Source organism: Arvicanthis niloticus, chromosome 1 (genome assembly GCF_011762505.2).
Source record: "Arvicanthis niloticus isolate mArvNil1 chromosome 1, mArvNil1.pat.X, whole genome shotgun sequence".
Lineage (NCBI taxonomy): Eukaryota > Metazoa > Chordata > Mammalia > Rodentia > Muridae > Arvicanthis > Arvicanthis niloticus.
In genome coordinates this window covers 129,505,650-129,526,650 of record NC_047658.1, presented here as the reverse complement: position 1 = coordinate 129,526,650, position 21,001 = coordinate 129,505,650, and the positions used below count along the sequence as shown (strand labels likewise).

Below are 21,001 nucleotides of genomic sequence, written 5' to 3'. Positions count from 1 at the left end.
TACATTCACAAGCTCCTTCCTAAACACAAGAATTAGAAAGCAGGCAGTAACAGCACCTCTTTCTCCACATGCACACTTTCCCAACACAACTGCAGAATGCAAGTGGCCAGCCATGACTTCTCGTTCTCAGAGATGAGGAAATTAAGAGCAGAAAAGCCACCACAAACATTACTTAGCAAGTTAAGTAACATGGAAGTGCCACATGAAGAAATGAGGTCCGTTGCTTGTAATCTTCCTTTAACAGAATTGTAATTTGCCTCTTAAATAGTAGAAAATAAAATGATAGCTGTCTGTGTAGGAAAGATTTATAGGGGAAAGAAAAAGCACAGCTTCACTTTTGATCTACTAATAACTCAAATTTGTCGAAGATCATTTGTACACTCTGTAAAAGATACTATGAATTTTTGTAAAGTATAGATGGGATGGGGTGGGGGATGGCAGGGGACAGACAGGACATAGTCCTTCAAGTCTATAAATTAGCCTGGGGGGAAAAAGCCATCATGTATGAAATAATTAAATGATAAATTATGTGGTCCTTAATTCAGATGCAAGTATCCTCAGACAAAGGAAGAGAAAGCTGGAGTTACTGAGGCAGCTTCACAGACTCAGAGCCCAAAGGATGGACAATATTTAAATCAGAGGAGAACAAAGAGGAGATAAGAATATGAGAAATGTTGGGGCTGGAGACAGAACAATGAACGATGTTTAAGAGCTTGAAGAAGCCTTGCAGAGGACCTGAATGTGCTTCCCACCCCCCACATCGAGCTCACAAGTGCCTGTAACTACAGTTCCAGGGGATCCAATATCCTCTAGTGGTCTCTGTAATCAACCCACACAGGTGGCATGCACTCACACAGATACATGAACACAGGTACACATTCATAAAAACAATAAAAATACCTATTTTAAAAAGAATAGAAGAAGTATAAGTATCTCCCCCCATCCTGGTCCATTGCCACTCAAGTCACCTATGTTTAAATTAGGCACCTGTATTCATATGAAGGAATGAGTGGCATGTGCTTAGGACAGGAAGAGGACACACTGTGTATGGTTGAAGGCTCCTGGGTGACAGTAGAGGACTAATAACGGACAAGAGCATCTACATTTGCATTTTGAGCCTGCACATCCAATGTTGTCATCTTCCTGTTCCTAACACCTTAGCAGTTTATGGTATCACTCTGAAGTGGGAGCAACTAGAATTAAATTAGCCTCACTAAGGTCTTGGCGACTGTTTGAGGGGACTGTTCTTCTCATACCAGATTCATAATTAATATTTAACTCTTCACATTATTCAGCGTTCATTATCATTATACTAAAGGCAGTATCCTTGGGGCTGACAGTGTGCCTCACTAGCTGACTCTTGCTTAGCATAAAGCCCAGGGTTCAATCCCTAGTACTACCAAAAATAAAACGACATTTTTTTTTTCAAACTCCCAATTTTTTCATAAAACATATGGCTGGAATTCTCCATAGTGTTAGATAAGAAACAAATGTGTGTCCCATATCACAAGCTACTGAGAAAAAATTCCAGTCTGTGGAGACCTGAAGCCCACTGTAATAGTTATGTGTATTCTCTTAATTGTTTGAAATCAATTCCTAGAGATCACACTTCAGGAGAACCATCACCCCCCATATATATATGTATGTATATATACATACATACATACATACACACACATATATATACATATATATATATGTATATATATGTGTGTATATACATATATATGTATATATATATATGTATATATACATTTATTTATGTATATCAGTTCTTTGCAGTAAAATATACTTAAGTGAAAAAATGTATGATGTGAAGATACAATTAAAAATCAACTCAGCCAGTCCCATCTTCCAGGCTAGCTCAGTTGCAGAGTCAGCACACTTGTAACAGGGAAAACCACAGTGAGGCTGAGCATACACATTTCAGCACACCATGCTTCCAGCGATCCTCTGCACTTGTATGGCCAACACATGAAACTGAAGGACACCGACTCAAGGAACCATATCTGCAGCCCGGTGGTTCAGATGGACTAAGAAAATTCCAAGGAAAGCCACAGACTTCAGTTTTGATTTCCCACTAGTCTGGCTTCCCTCTCCTGAAGATTATTTGGAAACTGTGAATCAGAACTTGGTTATTATGTTTGGAACTGGGAAGAGAACTTCAGCTCTCCATGTAAGGGAAATCAAATAAATTCACAGTGAGGCCAACTGGCTCAGCCAACAAAGATGTGGACAGGCTCATGTCTCTTACTCCCTGTGTATTCTCTTAGAAATGTTGGTAACTACTTCCTCCGGGACCTTAAAATTTACAAAATCCTTAAAGTACCCTGAAAACCAAAATAAAATAATACTTGAAAGCTTTATAAAAGGCCAAAGGGGACTCAACTGCCACACTGCTAAATCCAGCTAAGCAGCGTCTACTCAGACAGAAATCGGCCATAGACTTTGTTCAAAAAAACAAAGAGATACTCAACTTGGTTATAATAATAACCAGACGGTCCTACATCACAGCCCCAGGGACTCTGAGTTTTAGTATGTTCCATAGGCACTTCCATGAAGCTACTGTTAGCTGAAAACATACTGAAGCTGACAGGCAACAAGTTTCTCCAAAACACACACATACACACACACACACAAAGACACATACACACACATATTCACACTCTCTCCCTCCCTCCTTCCCTTACTCTTTCCCTCTGCCAGTTGCGGAGTGAGTGTGTGTGTATGTGTGTGTGTGTGTATCTGAGGAGTGAGGAATGAGTAACCATGCATGTAGAGACAGAGAGTCAGTCAAGTCCTCAGTCGGGCTAAGCTGGCTCCATTCAGAATCAGGAGTCTCCTGGCCCCACCTTGCCAGCACTGGATGACAATGACAAGCACATGCCACCACGTCCAATTTTGGTTTTGTTTTCTTTCCAAAAATCTTTTTCAGATCTATTTGTGAGTGCGTGGCAGGTATGTCCAAGGGAAGCAGAAGAGGGTATTGGAGCCCCTAGATTTCTGGGTGGCTCTGACTAACCCCACATAGGTTGTGGGAATTAAACTCGATCCTCACCAACTGAATTATCTCCTCGGCATTGATCATTACGTTTCTGGCTTGGCTTCTTGATAAGCAAATATCATTGCTTAAGGAATTAAAAAGTTCCCTTCATGATAGTCAGCTATGAACAGAATGGGTAGACTGGACAAATGTATCAACTTACACACCTGGAAGTGTAGGAATGTAATTTCAAGTCTCAACGTGAATTTAAAATTAAATGTAAGAATGTAATTTCAGGTCACAGAGTGAACTTAAAATTAAAGGATTCTTTCGGTTTACACTCAAATATTAGCTGCCTTCGAGGTACGTCCCAGGAGGAGCACATTCCAAAGACCCAAACAAACATTCCGGAGGAAAGGGCCCAAGATAAGGGAGATGGACCACCTGGATAAACAGAAGCCACTTAAACGAACCCTCTCTGCTATAAAGATAAAAGTGTAAATTTGAGCCTGGGAACGGAAACCGGGCTTGGAAACGGCTGTTTGAAATCTTTGTTAATATTGTCGAAGAAGCAATTCACTGTCCTTGTAAACTTTGTATATAAACTGCCCTTAACTTCAGTTCGGGGTTCTTCTTGCCTACTAGCAGACGAGCCCCGGTGCACCAGCCACTATCAATTCATCAATAAACCTCATGCTATTGCAGCGAGTCCCGTTCGTGAGTGTCTCTGGGGGAGCCCGTCCCCTGGTTTTGGAACTTTAGAGTCCAACAGAAGCAAGTTGAAGGATGCATTCCATTAACAACGTTTTTGCACTGTTCATCGCACCTGTGTCAAAGCACCAACCAAGATCTTCTTTAGTCACGTCCGTTTTAACACTATGTGGACAACTAAGTAAACTTTTTGATATCTAAACCCACACTTCCCACAACAGGATGATCCTGCAGTCCCACGGGATTTGTAAAGAACATTTAAAGAGATGCTCCAAGAACAATTTGAGCCCTGAGACACAGTGATGGGGGGGAAACAACAGAAAAAAATGACAAGCCTTCTCATTTACAATTTCCCAGAGATTCCTCAAACAACTGCTCTTATTCATAAGAAGTCACACCTCATCCTACCTGTGCATGAGGTAGCTACAGCCAGCCTCAGCAACGAAAGGTCTTTTTCTTTAAACTGTGCTACCTTCTCCCATTAGCTCTTCTTTTGGATCATGCTCTAAATGTGCGCACACAGCACACATACATCATTCACATACACATGCAGGCAGGAGCACATACCATCTGGGGCATATTTTGAGGATATTCCCAAAATGACTGCAAGCGCCACAAAAAACGAGAAGCTGGTTATAGCAAAGCAGATGAAGGTGTTCTTGTGTCTCTTCTGCTTTCGGTTCTCCCTTGGAGTTCGCTGCTCCTCCGGGGAGAAAGCAAAGGTTGCTGGGGCTTCTTGGCTCCTGGAGGTCAGTTTGGCTGAAGCGTGGTTCTTTGGAGGAGGAGCAGGACGTAAGGGAACCACCTTCCCAGGAACATAACCAGGTGAGCGGTGGCTGTTTCCGTTTTGAGGTTGCAGGGAAGCAGGGGAGTGCCCCCTGGAACCAGCGGCATACATGATACCCTGTCACTGTGAAAAGAAAAATAAGGTTTCAATGTGTATGCTGTAATAGTGTTAAAACTTTGTTTTGAGCCAGGGTCCTATAGACCAAGCTGGGTTAGAACTCACTATATAACCCAGGCTAGCCTCAAACACATGACAATGCTCCTGCCTCAGCCTCCCAAATACTGGGATTAGAGGCATAATCCCAGTTTATTGAAAAACATTTTCAGTGCTGGAGATCAAACCCAGTACCTTGTATGTTCAAGGCAAGCACTCTACCATTAAGCCACACCTCCAGCCGTCAAACATATAACATGCTAACGCATGCATAAACCTTTTTTTTTTAATCCAGTGACATTAAATATATTTGTAAAGTTGTATGACCATCAGCACCATCCTTTTTCAGGAATTCTTCAATGCCCTGAGCCGCAGCTCCACACACTTCTCCATTCTCACCTTAGCCTGACACCGACTGAAAATACCAAGTCAGTTACATCCCCGATTCAGTTAACTGGGTGCCACCCAGTTTAGGTTGTCTTCTAAGGACACTGCCTCTCCACCACAGAGCACAGAAGCATCCTACAGTTGCCCAGGGCCCAGGGCCACGCCCCAGAACAATTCAGTTAGGGTGGTGAGGCTGGGTCAAAGCTGCTGGAAAATTAACATTTCCAAGAGAATCTAATGAGCACCTGAAGCTTCCTGCTCCCACCAACAGTTCTGAGTTTTCAGAATGGGTAATAAGCATTAAGAAAGCCTGTTAGAAATGGAGATTCCCAGACTCTTGCTTAGTCCCTGTGATTCTGGCCCAACTCCTGCAAAGAAGACACTTCAGGTGACACTGAAGTAAGTGAACACACTTTGAGCCTCACCACCCTAAACTCTTTAAACTGAAATTATAAGTCCATGCATCATCCTGTGAGAACCCAACAAATGCCCTAGGAAGTTCCAACAGACAGGCATTCAAGTCTGGATGTTCAATTCCCTGACTGGGGCTATCTCGTGGTTAAGCAGTTTAACCGTCTCTTCCCATAACCTCACTTATGTACAGACTCTGAATGCACTCAGTGTGAGCAAGTTAGCCTGGTGTGGTGACGTGTGTCTATAATCCAGCATTTAGAATAATCCAGCATTTGGAAGGTAGAGGCAGGAGGACCAGGACTCTAGTGCTAACCACAGCCACATAGCAAGTTCAAAGCCAACATGAACTACATACAGTAAGCTGTGTCCTCCTGTCCATCTCCAATACCAGGCAAGCGTGAAGGTAAAAAAGAATCTAAGTTTTATTTTTCTTCTTAAATCCTAAAATAGTCAAAGTTCCAATGATTCTTTTAAACTAAAATATGTTTAATCCAACAAATCTACAAGTAGGCAACACTATCCCCATTTTGTTCATGAAAAAGCTGAACCCTAGAAAGGGATCCACACTTAACAGCCCAGGACCATGATTAAAGATCAGGCTCTTAACAGTTTGCAAGGGGATAATCAGAACCTAACTGGCCTCAGACAGTATGGTAATTTCTGGAATTTTCCATGAATAAGTTCACTGGACTAATGATCCGTGATTTCTTTTTGGGCTAAGAGAAAGTGATACACACAAAGGTCCTCCTCTTCTTTATGTTCATCATAGTCAGCACTAGGAAGAATGAGTTTTGAATGAAACTGTTGATTTAGTAGAGAGAGGATAGGAAAAAAATAAAGAAGGAAGGAGGAAGGGAGGGAGGAGGGACGAGCCAGCTAGCTCCACCATAATGCCTTGCCTTACTACAATGACTGTTGATAACTATGATGTACTCAACACCGTCAGAAAACATGACATCCATTATATCCCTTAACAACCAGAGCATCTCAGGTCACCTGACTTTATCCAATACCCTCACAGTAAATTCCTCATCTGCTACCAAATAAAAAACAAGAATCCAGTGGTACAGTGAGCCTCCAAATCGCTCTAAACACTCAGCAAACCCATTAAACATAAACTGGTCCACAAATAAGTACTTCCAGGACCCAAATGACATGGAAATGAATGGGGACCGAAGAGAAAGTCTAAGCAGGAATTGATCATGAGTTTACATGAGGCAAAGACCATTGTCTTGAGTTGGTGCGTTTGTCAAAATGACTGGATCCATGAGGCTTGATGTGTGAATAAAAGCCATTGTCTAGATGAAACTTGAGGTCATTATTTAAATGAAGCTTACACTTCAGACAAAGAAAAACCACCACCATCCAAGGTGCTATTGAGGAAACTGCTCCACTACCAAGCAGCAGGCCCAAACACTGGGCACAGCCTAGCAGAGTGTGACAAAGAAAAGCTGTCAACTAACAAAGAAAGGGGTAGAGGGGATGTTCCTGGGGCCAGGCTCACTAGGAGGGGACACAACTGTCATGATCCTCTGTGAAAAGGGTGCCATGGATGCCCCCTTGAGCTGCAATCTGTCTGCTTCATTGTCTCAGGGTGAGAAGGGCTGGTGTTATTCATCAGACTGAAGGGCCTTTTCGGGAGATAATGTGTCACACCATATGTAGCCACACACCAAAAACTGAAAAGCAAAGCGTCTCCAGGGAGTCACCAATCCACTGAAAGTAACAATAACATGTCCTCAGTGTCACAAAATGGCAACTTAACATGAAAATTTGGAAGGCATCTGCCATAAAGGAGTCCTTCAGAATCCATTAGACTACTACAAGCCACCATTCTTGTCCTTGAAAGTAAAATAGTACTTCTACAATATTTTAGGATAAACAATACAAAAAATAACTTATTTTCAATGCATGAAAATTGTTAAAATTGTAAAACAGACATATGCCTCCTTCAGGTTTCATTTAACATTTAACATTGACGGATTTACTTTAGAGATGGCACTGTGAATACATTACTTTAAAAAATATCGATTGCCACTTAGAGATTTAAATTATTCATGAAAAAAAGACGTGTCGCAAATTCAGAAAGCAGCAGTGCTCACACCATTGGAGGGTCACTAGAGGGCTGAGCAGAAACCTTGAGGGTCAGACAAAAGCTGCCTGCCGGCATCCTCAAGAAATCTAGCTTCCCAATTCAGTTTAAATCCTTTGTTTGGAAGAAAAGGTAAAATCCACCTAGGAAATAGCACCAAAATGTTGTCTAGCCTCCCAAGCTCTCAACAATAGCTGCTTAAGCCTGACAATCCAGCAGTGGAAGGGCACTGGTGTTTCCTCCAGTGTTCCAGCTTCAGTGTGGGCATCAGGCACCAAATGGGTTTTACCGGGGGACTCGTGTTTCACTTTAAGGCTGTGAGCTGGCATCACCAGTCACTTTTTAAAGGTCACTCTTGTGGTGAAAATCAGATTACAAAGAATGGGCTCATCCATATTTTATATATAGTCTAAAGACTAATCTGCATGGCACTGTCCGTGAAGTAAACAAGCCGGATGTGGCTTCCACAATGGGAATATCCAAGTCGTTCGTGTAGAGATCAGAAAAGCATTCCACACTTTTTAAAGCATAATTTTTGGTGTTTGATTATATTTCAGAAATCCTTGAAATGATCATCTTTTTTAAAATGTACTTATTTTTCTTTTACATGAGCTGGTATTTTGCTTGCATGTATGCCTATGTGAGGGTATCACATCTTGGAGTTAAAGACAGTTGTGAACTGCCATGTGGGTACTGGGAATTGAACCCTGGTTCTCTGGAAGAATAGTCAGTGCTCTTAGAACACTGAGCCATCTCTCCAGCTCCCTGAAACAAATATCTTATGAGTATATACCTGGTGACATAAAGATATTATTAGCTCAATAGACTTAGTTGTAAACCAAACAAGCAAATAATTAGAAATTCTTACATGAGCAACCTAAGTAAATATTGGAGACAGATAACTAAAGGTATTTCTAAGACTGTAAAAGCCTCACTTACAAATCCTGATGTCAGGAAAAATAGTCATTCAAAGAAATATGCAATATGTAATTTTTATTTCCAATTCTCAGTCCCTCCTCACCCACTGAAACAACCCTAAAACCTCACTGTAATTTAAATAAAATATTCTTCTTGGAAAACAGGCATGTGCATGCCCCAATGAATAGCAAGGCTGGAGGAGCACATGGAGCACGTACAGCTGATAAAGAGCCACAAATTGATTTGTGTGGTATCAGTACAGCCAGTTATCACAGAAAGCAATGGTTTCTAATGATGACAATGTTAAAGGGAATTATGGGTTTTAACCTATAAGAAGGGGTGGGGCTTGGAGAGGACTGGTTTGGGGTTTTAAACAATTGGATATTCTCTTGTCTACAAGGCTGGCTCTCTACATTCCCGCTGTGTCTGCTCTTCCTATACTATTTAGAGTCTTGCTCTGACCCTTCTGCTTTGATTATTTTATCTAACTATCCATCTGTCTCCCCTTGCTGTTTACACATGACCGTATAGACAGTAGGTGCTCAATAAGTGGTGGCTGTACTCAGACTACAAATTCCTGCAGAAATTCATCATAAATGCTAGGAGGTGGTGTGTGTGTGTGTGTGTGTGTGTGTGTGTGTGTGTGTGTGTGTGTTCCAAGTATAACAGGGCATATATTTACTCTGTATAGATACACATGCACACACATAGTGGAAGGAAAACAGAGTGGGTGAAAATCTGTCTAATCTTGTGTTAATTACAGTCCCGGAGAATCTGTTAAACTAGAGATTTCTGGTTTTCTCTTCCCATCTTCCTCTTTCCCCAAGCTGCTCTTCTCTGCACCTTCTCTCCCTACCCACCCCCACAGGAATTTTTCACTTATACCTTAAATAGATCTTAAATTTATTTTTATTTTATGTTCACTGGTGTTTTGCCTGTATGTACATCTGTGTGAGGCCATCAGATCCCCTGGAACTGGAGTTACAGACAGATGGAGGTACTGGGAATTGAACTCTCATCCTCTAGAAGAGCAGCCAGTGCTCTTAACCCATGTGCCATCTCTCCAGCCCCACCCTTTAATATTTTTTTGAGGCTCTGAGAAATTTAACTAGAAAGTCAGCTCTTGTTTAACTATTACAGAATACAGCTCTGCATTCTGCTGACAGATAGCTTGAGTCACATTTGCAAGCGGGAATCCTACAGAGAGGCTGGCAAACTGGCTGGCTAATTTTACCCTTTCACAGTGTGCCCCAATGATTTCAACCACAGAGTATAATGGAAAACCTTCCCCTCTATATTCCTGGCAGAATATGACGAGCAGGATGAGCAGGAGAGTCCCCTGTATAGGGAGACGCCAGATGCACACCATAGGTGCTTATTACCTACAGCGTGATGGAGGACACTCGCTCCCCTTCTGAAGCATCAGTTTTCCAAATGAGCCAGCCCCACCACCCACTGCAGTGGCTCCCCCTGTGCTTCATCAGACAGGCGCAGCTCCCAATCGTACAGAACGCTCAGTAAGAGTCCAATCCTTTTGCTTTGTTTATACTCTTTCATATGAGGATCTATTTCCAAATGAAAAATACAGGCTAGAAGAAACAGACAAGATATCAGCATAAAGACTTCTTAGTAAGGTGGTAATTTTTGAAAGAACAACCAACAGAATCGTCAACAACCTTTGCTTCTAAGAATTTCTGTCCAATTGGTTAAAACTTGACTAAGCTAACTTTCTCTTCTGTTATAATCTTAGAAAATCTTTACAATGTGATCGTTATTGTATCTAAAAAGTAAAAACATGCAATAAAAAGTAAAATATTCCAGAAAAAGAGGGTACACAAACTATGAAAACACAGATTAGGAAATATAACACTTCTGACCCAATCAAGCTATTAGCCCCTAGCTGCTTTGAATTTTCGATTATTTAGAGAGAAAGCCAACAAAGAATAACAGCAAAGTGACATTCAGGCTGGTAGTTTGGTTTGGCTTAAAGAGATAACATTAGGTGTCTCATGGTTCTTCTTTACATAGAGATTGTGCCTGCTGCTACGGAATGAGCAGGGGCTTGAACATACAAAACTGTTCAATGAGAAGTGACCTTAGCACCTGAGGGTTTCTTTTTAGGCCCTTTAAGATATCAGACTTTCAAGTACATATTTAAATTTGACCAGTGTCAAGAAAATTGCATACTTAAACACATATAGATTTCTGTGGGACAAAGAAAGGTTGGAAAGCTGTGTGTGTGTGTGCGCGCGCGCACGCACATATGTGTTTTAGGGAAAAATAAAATACTACATACTGTATTCCCAATGCATATAGTATAAATATGTTTTCCTAAAATAACCACTGGGCAGAATTCAACATGAACCCTCTATCTGTACATACAATGGCTACAGAAGCAGACCACAGGTTGAGACAGAACCAGGCCCTTTCACTCAGAACTGAGATTTGAATAAGCACGCTCCCAGAGAACTGAAAGCCCTACAGCCCATACACCCTGTTGCTACAAGGTACAGCCTCCCTCAGGACACCAAGCCTCTTTTTCCTTTCAGTCTCATCACCAGGGGATGTCACATTCCCTGCAACCTTCTGGCTTTGAAATCTTGGCTGAATTCACTGCAACTACTTTCCTTACATTGAGCCCGGTCAATGTCTTTCCTGAATTACTTTCCTGAAGCACCGCATACCCAAGCCACAGTTCCGGTGCAAGGACAGCTAAGCCCTAAGTACAAAGCTCCCCCGACATAAGAAAGGACAGGGATTAAGAAATGAATTATTAGCCAGGCAGTGGTGCCACATGCCTTTATCTCCCAGCACTGGGAAGGCAGAGGCAGGTGGACCTCTGAGTTCTAGGCCAGCCTGGTCTACAGAGTGAGTTTCAGGATAGCCAAGGCTAAACCCTGTCTCTCAAGAACCAAAATCGGGATATTTGCAAATGTTTGAGACCAAAAGCCAGCCAAGTGAATACTTTCTATTATTGTTAGGTAAGTGGCTTGTAAGCATTTGAATTAATTCTTATGTCCCTGTCCTTCACATTGTATGAGGCATATGTCTGGCAATAAATATTCTTTGTCTGGCAATAAATATTCTGAAGAGTGCTGCCCTTTCAACTCTGCTAACCAAGTCCACAAGAAGCAGTGGGTGTCGACTCTAAGTCCTCAACAGCTGAAAGAAACCAAAGGTATCCATCACACCAGTGTTTTAGGAAAAACATTGCCTATGTATAGCCTGAGGGGCTGAGGCAGCAAAGACTAACTCCACTTTGGCTCGAGCAGAAATAAAAGCAAATGCGTGCAGAGCACACAAGCCACACCTTGGGGGGAGAGGGGTGGTGGGCAGGGAGCAGGGACTGTGGAACTGTCAATTATGAAAGGCTTTCTAGAATGAGCTTCTGCAATAGTACCAAGAAACCAGACCAAACTGGATTCTGTCACTTGTGCTCAATGCCACATAATCAAACTGTAAGTAAAACAAAGAAAAAGATCTCAAGACAAAAAAAAAAAAAAAAAAAAAAAAATGTCCCCCTAAATTCAGGGGATGGCATTCTACGTGAGCCCTTATAGTGTCTTCTGCTAAGGCACACAAAAAATAGGGACCTGCCTCAGGCAGGTGCTAACCAGTCAGCTTTTATGGATTGTTCCGTTTCTGTTCCATTTCACATTCCTACCTTACAAAGCCCACTGGTCTTTCTGCAGAGTGAAAGCTGCCCCCACTCACGAATCTCAAAAGCCAAGCAGATCTAAAACTGTACTCAGTGCAGTTCCTGCTCAAAGGCAATTTTAAGAATCAGACAAAGAGAGGGAAGAGTCATTTGCATCCTGGCCCTCTGCTGTTTCTTTTTACCCCAGAACTCTTCCTCAGATTCCTTCCTTCTCCCCTCATTCAGTCTTTTAGAAAGCTCCTCCCCAATCCCTTCCAAGACTCCTTAGGCCACCTCCCACCCCAGACCCTTGTTCCCCATTGGCTAGAAAGACACAAGAGAGGCTTCCAACCTGCTGACAGTGACAGATGGCAGTGCAGAGGCGCACAATGGAGGCTCCAGCATGTCATACCCTTGCAGCTGACCTTCCAAAGAAAGACCCAAAGCCTGGCTCTGACCTGGAGGAGGCTGATTTAATTAACCCAGCAAAGGGCAGGGCTGCCAGCAGCCTGCACTGGTTGGCTGCTCTCTCTGCACACTGCCAGGGACAACCCTTTAAAATGTTGCTGAAGAAGAAAGCACCAGGAAGTTATGTTGGTAGAAGTCAAAGGTAGGGGAGAGGCTGAAACCAGAGGAGTGTTTGACTAACAGGTGCAGATTACCACAAGGTCATAATCTAGGGAAACACTAACACTGAAATGCTATGACTCAGAATAAAGACTAAGCTCTGGCCTGTTTTTCAAGCCAAGAAAGATCAGCAAAGACGCTGAAATGAGCTAGGCTATTCAATCACAGGACCAGAACCCAAGTATACTACCACCCTTCCCCTCAACAGGAAGCTTTCTAATCCGAGAACACAAGAACAAAGTCCAGTTTGTTTGCGTTTGTTCTTTGAGATACGGTCTTCCTATGTAGTTTGGCTATCTTGGAATTTAACTATGGAGACCAGGTGACCCCGAATTCAGAAATCCACCTGCCTCTTTCCTGGGGTTAAAGGTGTGCACCACCACCTCTGAACACAAGAGTTCTGCCTCACAATAGAGACATGGTAATTAAAATATACACATACACACAAGCATACATACCACACACATATACAGGGCACACCCAAGCATAGACGATCCTCCAATCAAGTCCAGTGCTAAGGGCAGTAAGGAGATGATGTAAGGCAATAAGGAACTGCAGTACAGGGTACAACAAAGAAACTAGCTGGGTGGATCTGAATTTATGCAATCGGATTCAGTCTACAAGAATACAACACTCTTTGCATTTCCTAAAAACCCCATCAAACTAGCTTACCCAAAAGTAGAGTGCAGGACCAATTCCCCTACCTTGTGAGTACACACCAACACCCTGAATGACAGTGCACTGCCCAACAACAACCAAGGTGGCTGGGGAAACCCAAGAAGTCTTTCATGGTCTTTGGATCTTAAGGGCATGATGTCACCTGCAGGTGAGCTCTAAGCCTAGCTACAAGTCATTCTTCATCCTCTCCCAGAGCATGTAAAACCTCAGCCAAGCAAAGCAGCCACATTACACCTTGCCAGCAACTGCCCTGATCAAGGGGTACTGGAGTTGAAAGACAAGTCCTCCCATGAACAAGCATTGTCGGCACCATGATGGTGACCAGGGAGAACTGAAAACCTTGTGAGCTAGACTACCTTCAAATACATCCTGCTACTAGCACTTACTTATATTTGATTATAAGTCGGGGAGTAGTTATCCATGCATTCCCATTGAGCAATTAAGGCCACATCTTTAACTTCATGGGTACAAGCTTTCAAGCTTCATATGAAGACTTCATAGTCAATAAGGTTGGTTCTATAGTATTATAGTATTGGCTTTAAAAAAAAACACACACAATGAATTTTTCTCATTTCTTCTGAAATGGAATGCAGGGTTTTTTTGTTTTTTTTTTTTTCCTACTTATCAAACTTGCCAAACTACTTACTCCTCAGGAAAGAATAGCAACAGAGAACCCAGAGCTAAAACAATTATAATGCAGAAGTTTGCAGTCTCCAAAATGAAGGCCAATAAGTAGATCAAAGCTTCTAAATCAATAACTGGTTCACTCAAGAGACTCAGTCTCCAAACCTGACCAAGAAGAAGACACCTGATGAGGTAGAGGTGTCTTAAGATACTTCATCAAACTCAGAGGCAATAAAGACAACTCCTTTCTTGGTGGCTCAATCTAGATTGTCTTAAATTGCAAGTCTTTCAAGCAACAATATCCCAATAGCATTTCCACACAATGCTAAAACCATTTAACACAGTAAGCCTAGGACTACAATCTCTCCTCAGCAACTGTCTATTATAAAGTTCCCCGGAACGAGGCAGACGTGGAGTTCAAGGTCATCCTTGGCTGTATTACAAGTTCAAGGCCAGCCTGAGGGACATGGGACACCATGTCAAACAAAGGAACAACAGCAAACAACAGTAAAAATTCTTATTAAATGCAACTTAACTTTTACCTACTGTCTACACTAAGAAGCAGCCCTGGTATGCCTCATGTAAAAAAGTTCATTTTTCCACCTCGTGAAAGGAATGTCTTGTTACAAATCTATCTACAGGGGGAAATCTACTAATAATTTTAAAACAGATTTGTCTCGTAGAACAAAGATCTAATTTGTAAGGAGACAGTAAGCACATTTTCTGGGTCTGTTTTACTTTTTTTTAGAGGCATTTTACTACAGACTCAATGCCTCATTTATCTTACTGATGCCAAGTGCCTTGCCTAGTCTAGAAGTGCAATAAAATACTTACTGAACACAGTTCTTGATGACCAACATTAAAGGTTTCTCAAAAGGAACAAAGAGAAAACAAAAGAATATACAAACTATTCCTAACATGGTTTTATCCCCTATGATTCACAAAGAAAGAAAAAAAAAAAAAGTCTGCATGTTTCCAGGAACTTGCTTCTTAGTGGGGGAAAAAAAAAAAATTGCACTTCTACAATATTGCAAGTTTGTATCCTGTTTTCAGAAAATGCAAGTAAAGCTAACATTCTTACTCTGAGTTCCTTGTCTGACAGAAATTTCCCAAAAATATCACCCTACTATGTGCTCCATATCACAGACAAATAAATATGGGAGACGAAAAGACATGGGTCTGCCTTTTAAACTTAAGCACAATGGGTTTCTAAGCTCGAGTGAAAACTAAACACTTAAATAACTGCCAACGAAAGCAAAGCGGAATAAACGAGAAAATAGGGAAGGGGTGGGAAATCACCGTCTGGAAGTAAGGACAAAGGGGTTCTTGTCCCTGCTCAGCCATTAATCTACTACATGACCTTAGCTAATTAGTGAGACTCTCAGGTCTCCACTTCCTTACTTTATCAGGATTTTTAGGATCCCTCGGAACTACAGGTCAGGACTCAGCAAGTACAGCAGTGCCCAACACCCTGGCTCACATCCACGGCACCCACAAAAGCCACATTTAACTTTATACCTTTAAATATCTGAGTCTAGATTCCCACCAGCAGTGATTCAGAAAAAAAGTCAGCTGACCTTATGTGCATTTCTAGTGGGGGAACTAAAGCGAGCACCGCTTACAGTTTCAGGTTTCACCCTGACAACAGCTGCTGCCAGGAGAGCGTTCAACAGTCTTGTGGGAAATTATACCTCTTTACAAATGCAGACAGTAAGAGTGACTTTTCATAGTCTCAGATATGCGGGTGCCCCACCCCCACTCTATTCCTAAGTTGACCCGGTTGGGACAGTGGAGTAAAAGGGAAGCTGGCCTGAGAGACAAACTCAGGCCATTTTGAGTGATGCCCTGTACCAGAGAGCTCATCCCTTTAGTCAATGCTCACAAGTCAAAACCAGTAAAAAGATTCCCTGCGAGGGGGAGGAGCAGATGCCTTGACAAGGGAGGTGTATCACAGAACAAACAGTAGGCAGCCTGCAGCCCCACACACCTGCTTCCATTCTGACAAGAGCCAATAAATGGAAACCTATGGCGGAAGCCAGTTTGATTAAGCTATAATTTATATCTAGTTACAGCTTGTATCAAACTGCAGTCTAAAACACCTTCGGGTTGGCAGTACTAATTCAGTAATTTGCATATCAGTTGGAAACTTAGTTGACTCCAGTATATTCATCAAGCATTTTAAACCTTATCTCATGGATGAAAAAATTGGGTAATTAGCCCAGCAGCAAACTGTTTTCAACAGCCAAAGCCTTCTTCTCTCAAAGCCATGCCTGACTTCCCACCTTCAGTTTTGCTAGGTGGAATGCCAGGCCCGTTAACAGGAAGAGCCATGGTGGCTCAGCAGTGTGGGACCAGCCTTGGCCATACAGTGAGACCCTGTCTCAAAAAAATAAAGAAAAACAAAAGTGATGCTTCTTATGCCAATTTTCAGTCTCTATTTTGCCTGATTTAACAAATAAATGTCAGAAACGATTCTGCCGCTCACGGCCACGCTCAACCCTCCAGTGAGCACTTCCTCTGCCCTCCTAAAGAAGCATGGGCACAGTGGGTCTCCCATTCACACACCGAGAAGATCTTAGTATTGTTAGTGTGCTTGGGTCCCCAGAAACACTCATTTCCACAGCTGCAGTCTTACTCATCTTTGTCAATGGAAAACACACAGGGATCTCCTGCCCTCTGGCTTCCTCATCGGCAGCCACTCCTTCACTTCCCTCTCCTGCTAATAGAAAGTGCCACAGAGTTCTTCCCGAATGGCTGGCACATGCTGAGTGGTTGTATTAAGTAATGGATCCATGGCAGATGGATAGATGGGTGCATTACTAGTAAGTACTCCAGAGCACTTTATAGTGTACAGACCTTGACAAATGTGGGACTCAAACAATCCGGTCAATAGTGATTATGGTTTTCTCCTTCTGAAATGTGGCTCGTTTATCTCAATTTCAGAAGCTTGCTCAGGGGCACACTCAGCTACTAAGTGGTACCCTTTCGATTTCATAATGGTCCATAAGTCTTCTCTATGCCCATTTTCTTGGTATCTGTAACAACAGGCTTAACTTCGTCCCCTACAGCATAGCTGAGGTGCTGCCATATTCGACTTTCCTGTGATTCTAACATTTCAGGAAATCCACTAGCTATAGGCTAGATGAAGAGAAGAGACCTTCCTCAAACAACTAGCCATGGACCTGCTATCCCAATTACACAGAACTTCCTAGGAACCCGGAGAAGAATTTAGATGCTAATGTCTTGCACACACACACAGACATGCACACTCACCACGCCTCAGCTTACTCTCATCCACAGGCTGACAGAGAGCAGGTGACAAACGGCTCAGAGTTCACGTCTAACCTTAACTCTCCGTTCTGTGAGGACAAAAATTAGATAAATAGCATGGGATAGAGTGAACTTCAAGTTAGAAGACAAATTTCCAGCTCCAACCCACCAGCCTACACATAAATAACTAGAGTTAGTTCAAAGGCAGAAGACACCATCACAAGCTGTCCTAGGTTAACTAAATGATCAACATGCCTGATGGACATTCTGCTTTGTCCAGAAATGCAAACTCAAAGGAACTCTTTGAAAGACAATGAGGGACACACCCAGTAGGATACCCAGACCAACGCTAAAGGGTCAAGTTTTCTTAATCTTTAGGGGTATATATAATTTGTATGTATTTGAGTTTAGTGGCCATTTCCAACAGATATGCCTGGTTGCAGTGGAAATTGAGGCCTTCCTTAGCTTTGATGAAACTCTTCTCCAGCCTCCTCTCCCTCTACTTTTTCTTTTTACTGGTAAGAGCCCTCAAGACTTCTGCAATGCCTTCAACATGTGCAAATGTGCAGCATCACATAGTAACCAGCACAAGGGAGTCAGTCCAAGAACCACACACTGTGTGGCTCAGGAGCAGAATGGAAGTTCCTAAAAGACTAGGCACTGTACCTTTAACCCCAACTGCTAATCAAAGGAGACATATGTCAAAGTCTGTTTTCCTACCCTTCAGCAAGGAGGATTTAAGAGAAGTGTTTCTGCTCCACAGGGGGTCTGGTGACAAACAACAACCCCCACCCCCGCCCCCAGCAGAGACCTTGGTTTTATTGCTGGAGGGCAGTAAGTAGTATTAAGTGCAGTCCTCAGGGCATTCTCAATGAGAACCCCACTCTTTGCCAGGACCTCCCAACTCTGCCGGCAACTGTTGTTAGTGGGTACTGTGCTAAAACTGGTCCCCAGTTTTAAAGATGCCCAGATTCTGAAGCTGTGCCTTACCACAAGGAGTAGGGTCACACTAACTCAGGGGAACAGTAGGAGACAAAGATCCCCCACCACCACCACCACCACCAAACTTAACACAAGCGCGCTCTTGTAGACGCCAAGGCTCCACAATGCACATTCCATCAATCTTTCACTGCGGTCCGCGTCCCCCACGCAGCCTTTCCAGAAAGTTTAGGGCTGTTCACACGGACTTTATAAGACCCATTGTTACCCTCCCCGGGAACACAAAGTGGATGAAAAGGGATCAAACCCCTATTCCTAAGGACCCTTTTCCGTGGAAGAAGGTTGAGTCTCGGGCGCGTTGGGCGAACCTCGGCGGGAAGGCGAAGGCGGACGCTGGGACCCACAGGATGTTGTGCTTCTCAGCTAAAAACGCCAGCAAAGGGACGGCCAGGCCTCCAGGACGCCAAGGTGCGCAAGTCGGGTCTGCGCCCTCCGGGACCCTGGGACCGCCAAGGAGGCGGGGCTGGGCACGGGGGACCAGAGGAGCCTTACCTTCCCCTCCCCCTCCTGGCGTCTGTCTACTCAGGTGTCTAAGCGATGGCCAGAAGAGCGGGAGCGGGAGCGGACCTCCGGGAGTCCCCGCGTGCAGATCTCCTCTCCATGGCCAGGAACCCGCGACCCGCTGCCGCTCTGAATTCAGCGGCAGCCTACGCCGAAGGAGAAGCAGTCGGGGCCGGGGAGTAACGCTCCTCCCTCCGCCTTCGCGGCCACCTCCTCCAGCCAGCCCGGCTTGGCGCTCTTGGATCCTTCCCTCCCGGAGGAAGAGGAGGGGAATCGCCGTCCGGGCGGCGCGAGCCTGTGCGGCCCCGAGACAATAGCGGCAGGGCGCGTTCCCGAGCCGCGCAGGCAGGTCCCCGGTTCAGCGGGCGCCGCGGCTCGCTGGGGTCCCCCTAGTCAGCCTCCGGCCACACAAGCGCCGGGTCGGCTGGGCCGAGAGTGCTGCGGATTGGGCAGGCGGCCGCGAGCTAGGGGGGCGGGTGCAAAGGCGGGGCCTTGGGTGGGCGGGGTTTGTTGTCCGAGGGAAGAGACCTGCGGAAGCTCCGCCCACCACAAGCCGCAGATGAAGGCTCAGCGCCTCCAGCTGCCTTCAGCAGGAAGAACGCCCGCCTGCACTGTCCGCGGCCAGGGTTCCCCAGCGACGCCTTGACCCTCGGCTGCAGATGACTACCTGGGAGTTCAAGAAAACTGGCGGGACTGAACCTGAGTCTGTGTTCCTCATCACCCCAGCGGAGCAGCGGAGTCTGATACTCCTTTTTTGTCACCTCTTGACAAAGCCGACCTTAGCCTGCGCCCCCTCATCACTGAAACTGAGCCTGCCCCTCTCTCTCTCTCTCTCTCTCTCTCTCTCTCTCTCTCTCTCTCTCTCTCTCTCTCTCTCTCTCTCTCTCTCTCTCTCTCTCTTACACACACACACGGTTGAGCTCTATTCCGTCGTCATTCAATAGCTGAGTTAGACATCTTTCATCACTCCAGAATAAAGCTGACTCGGCACAGCAATATTTCCCCCAATAATATCTGCACTCCCTCCCCACACACACACACACACACCTCCCACCTCACTCAAAACTTTCTGAGCCTCGGGTCATGGCGCCTCGGCTGCCCCCACCTGGCCAGCAAGGGAGCTGGATTCGTAGCCCTCTCACACAGAAATCAGTGTGTTCTTGACTTGAGTCCGTTCAGGTTGTGAGCTTGGAGCAGCCCCAGCATCTCACTCTAAGGCCAGAATAAATATACCTAGGTCTGGTCACGCCTTCTGCCCATGCTACTCTAGAGTGGCTGAAGCTTGAAGGGGGCGGAGATGCAACACTGAAAGCCAATCTTTAGCCCACCCTACTCCAGAATATACTGGCCGGGTGGCTTGAGTAGCCCTGCCACCACACAGTCCCCTGGAGGAAGTTGCCCTGGCAGAGGAAAAGCCTTTCCTGCAGCAAAGGGCGCGACCTGACTTGGCCTGTCAGACCCACGAGGTCAGGAACTAATGACAGCTGCCGGATTGCCAAATCTGGAGAGTCATCATCCTCTATTCAATTCTGAGTGTCCCCGCTGGGGAACTGTTTCAATGCATACTGTACAGACAGGATTGTTCATTTTTCGGGCTCACTGTTGTTTGTTTGTTCGTTTTCTTCCCACTTCCAGTAAAAATGCAACTGTGTAACTATGACACACTAGCAGACAGAAGGGGAATACCCTATTTCCAAGGTTTGGTTCAGAACTTCATAGAACTGAATCAATGTTTCCAGACTGGGGCCAAGAAGATTCCCCTGAGATCCTGAAAAACTTGGGCTTGCCTCAACAAAGCTCTATGGACTGAGTCAGAGGAGTCTGCAAATGTGAATTTTGGAAATGCCTCTAAACCGACCCCACAGTTAACTAAAACCTTGGAAAGATATACGCAAGGAGCTGCTCTACATACTTCTGAGAAGTCACAGAATCCTTACCCATCTGCTGTCTCCAGCCCCAGTCCCTTTTTAGAAGAGAAAAAGGGATAACTTAAAATAATAGAGCAGATGGTCTTCTATGACAAATTGTGAAGGAGGAAGGACTCTTTCGGCTGCCTTAATGGGAAATGGCTCTGGATCCTCTTCTAGAGAATCCAGGTTCAATTCCCAGCAACCTACAGGGCAGCTCATAACTGTCTCTAATTCCAGTTCCAGGGAATCCAATGCCCTCTTCTGACCTCAATGGTAGCTACACAGACATACATGCAGGCATAAAATACTA

The 21,001-nt window shown here is 44.2% G+C and overlaps 1 protein-coding gene across 2 annotated transcripts in view; it reads right to left on the bottom strand.

Annotated features, from left to right (window-relative positions):
• Cemip2 (cell migration inducing hyaluronidase 2) overlaps nucleotides 1-19,958 on the bottom strand; it is a 78,142-nt gene extending 58,184 nt beyond the window's left edge. Inside the window, exons 1-2 of one of the 2 annotated variants that reach the window (XM_076918410.1) lie at nucleotides 19,887-19,958; nucleotides 4,262-4,604 (exon numbers count right to left, since the gene is read on the bottom strand). In XM_076918410.1, coding sequence (XP_076774525.1) covers nucleotides 4,262-4,592 — 331 coding nt within the window. In that variant the 5' untranslated portion in view covers nucleotides 4,593-4,604; nucleotides 19,887-19,958. Of the gene's footprint in view, nucleotides 1-4,261; nucleotides 4,605-18,772; nucleotides 19,221-19,886 lie in introns of those variants that run through there. The other variant, XM_034483800.2, reaches the window with a different exon arrangement.
• Nucleotides 19,959-21,001: the final 1,043 nt, after the last annotated feature.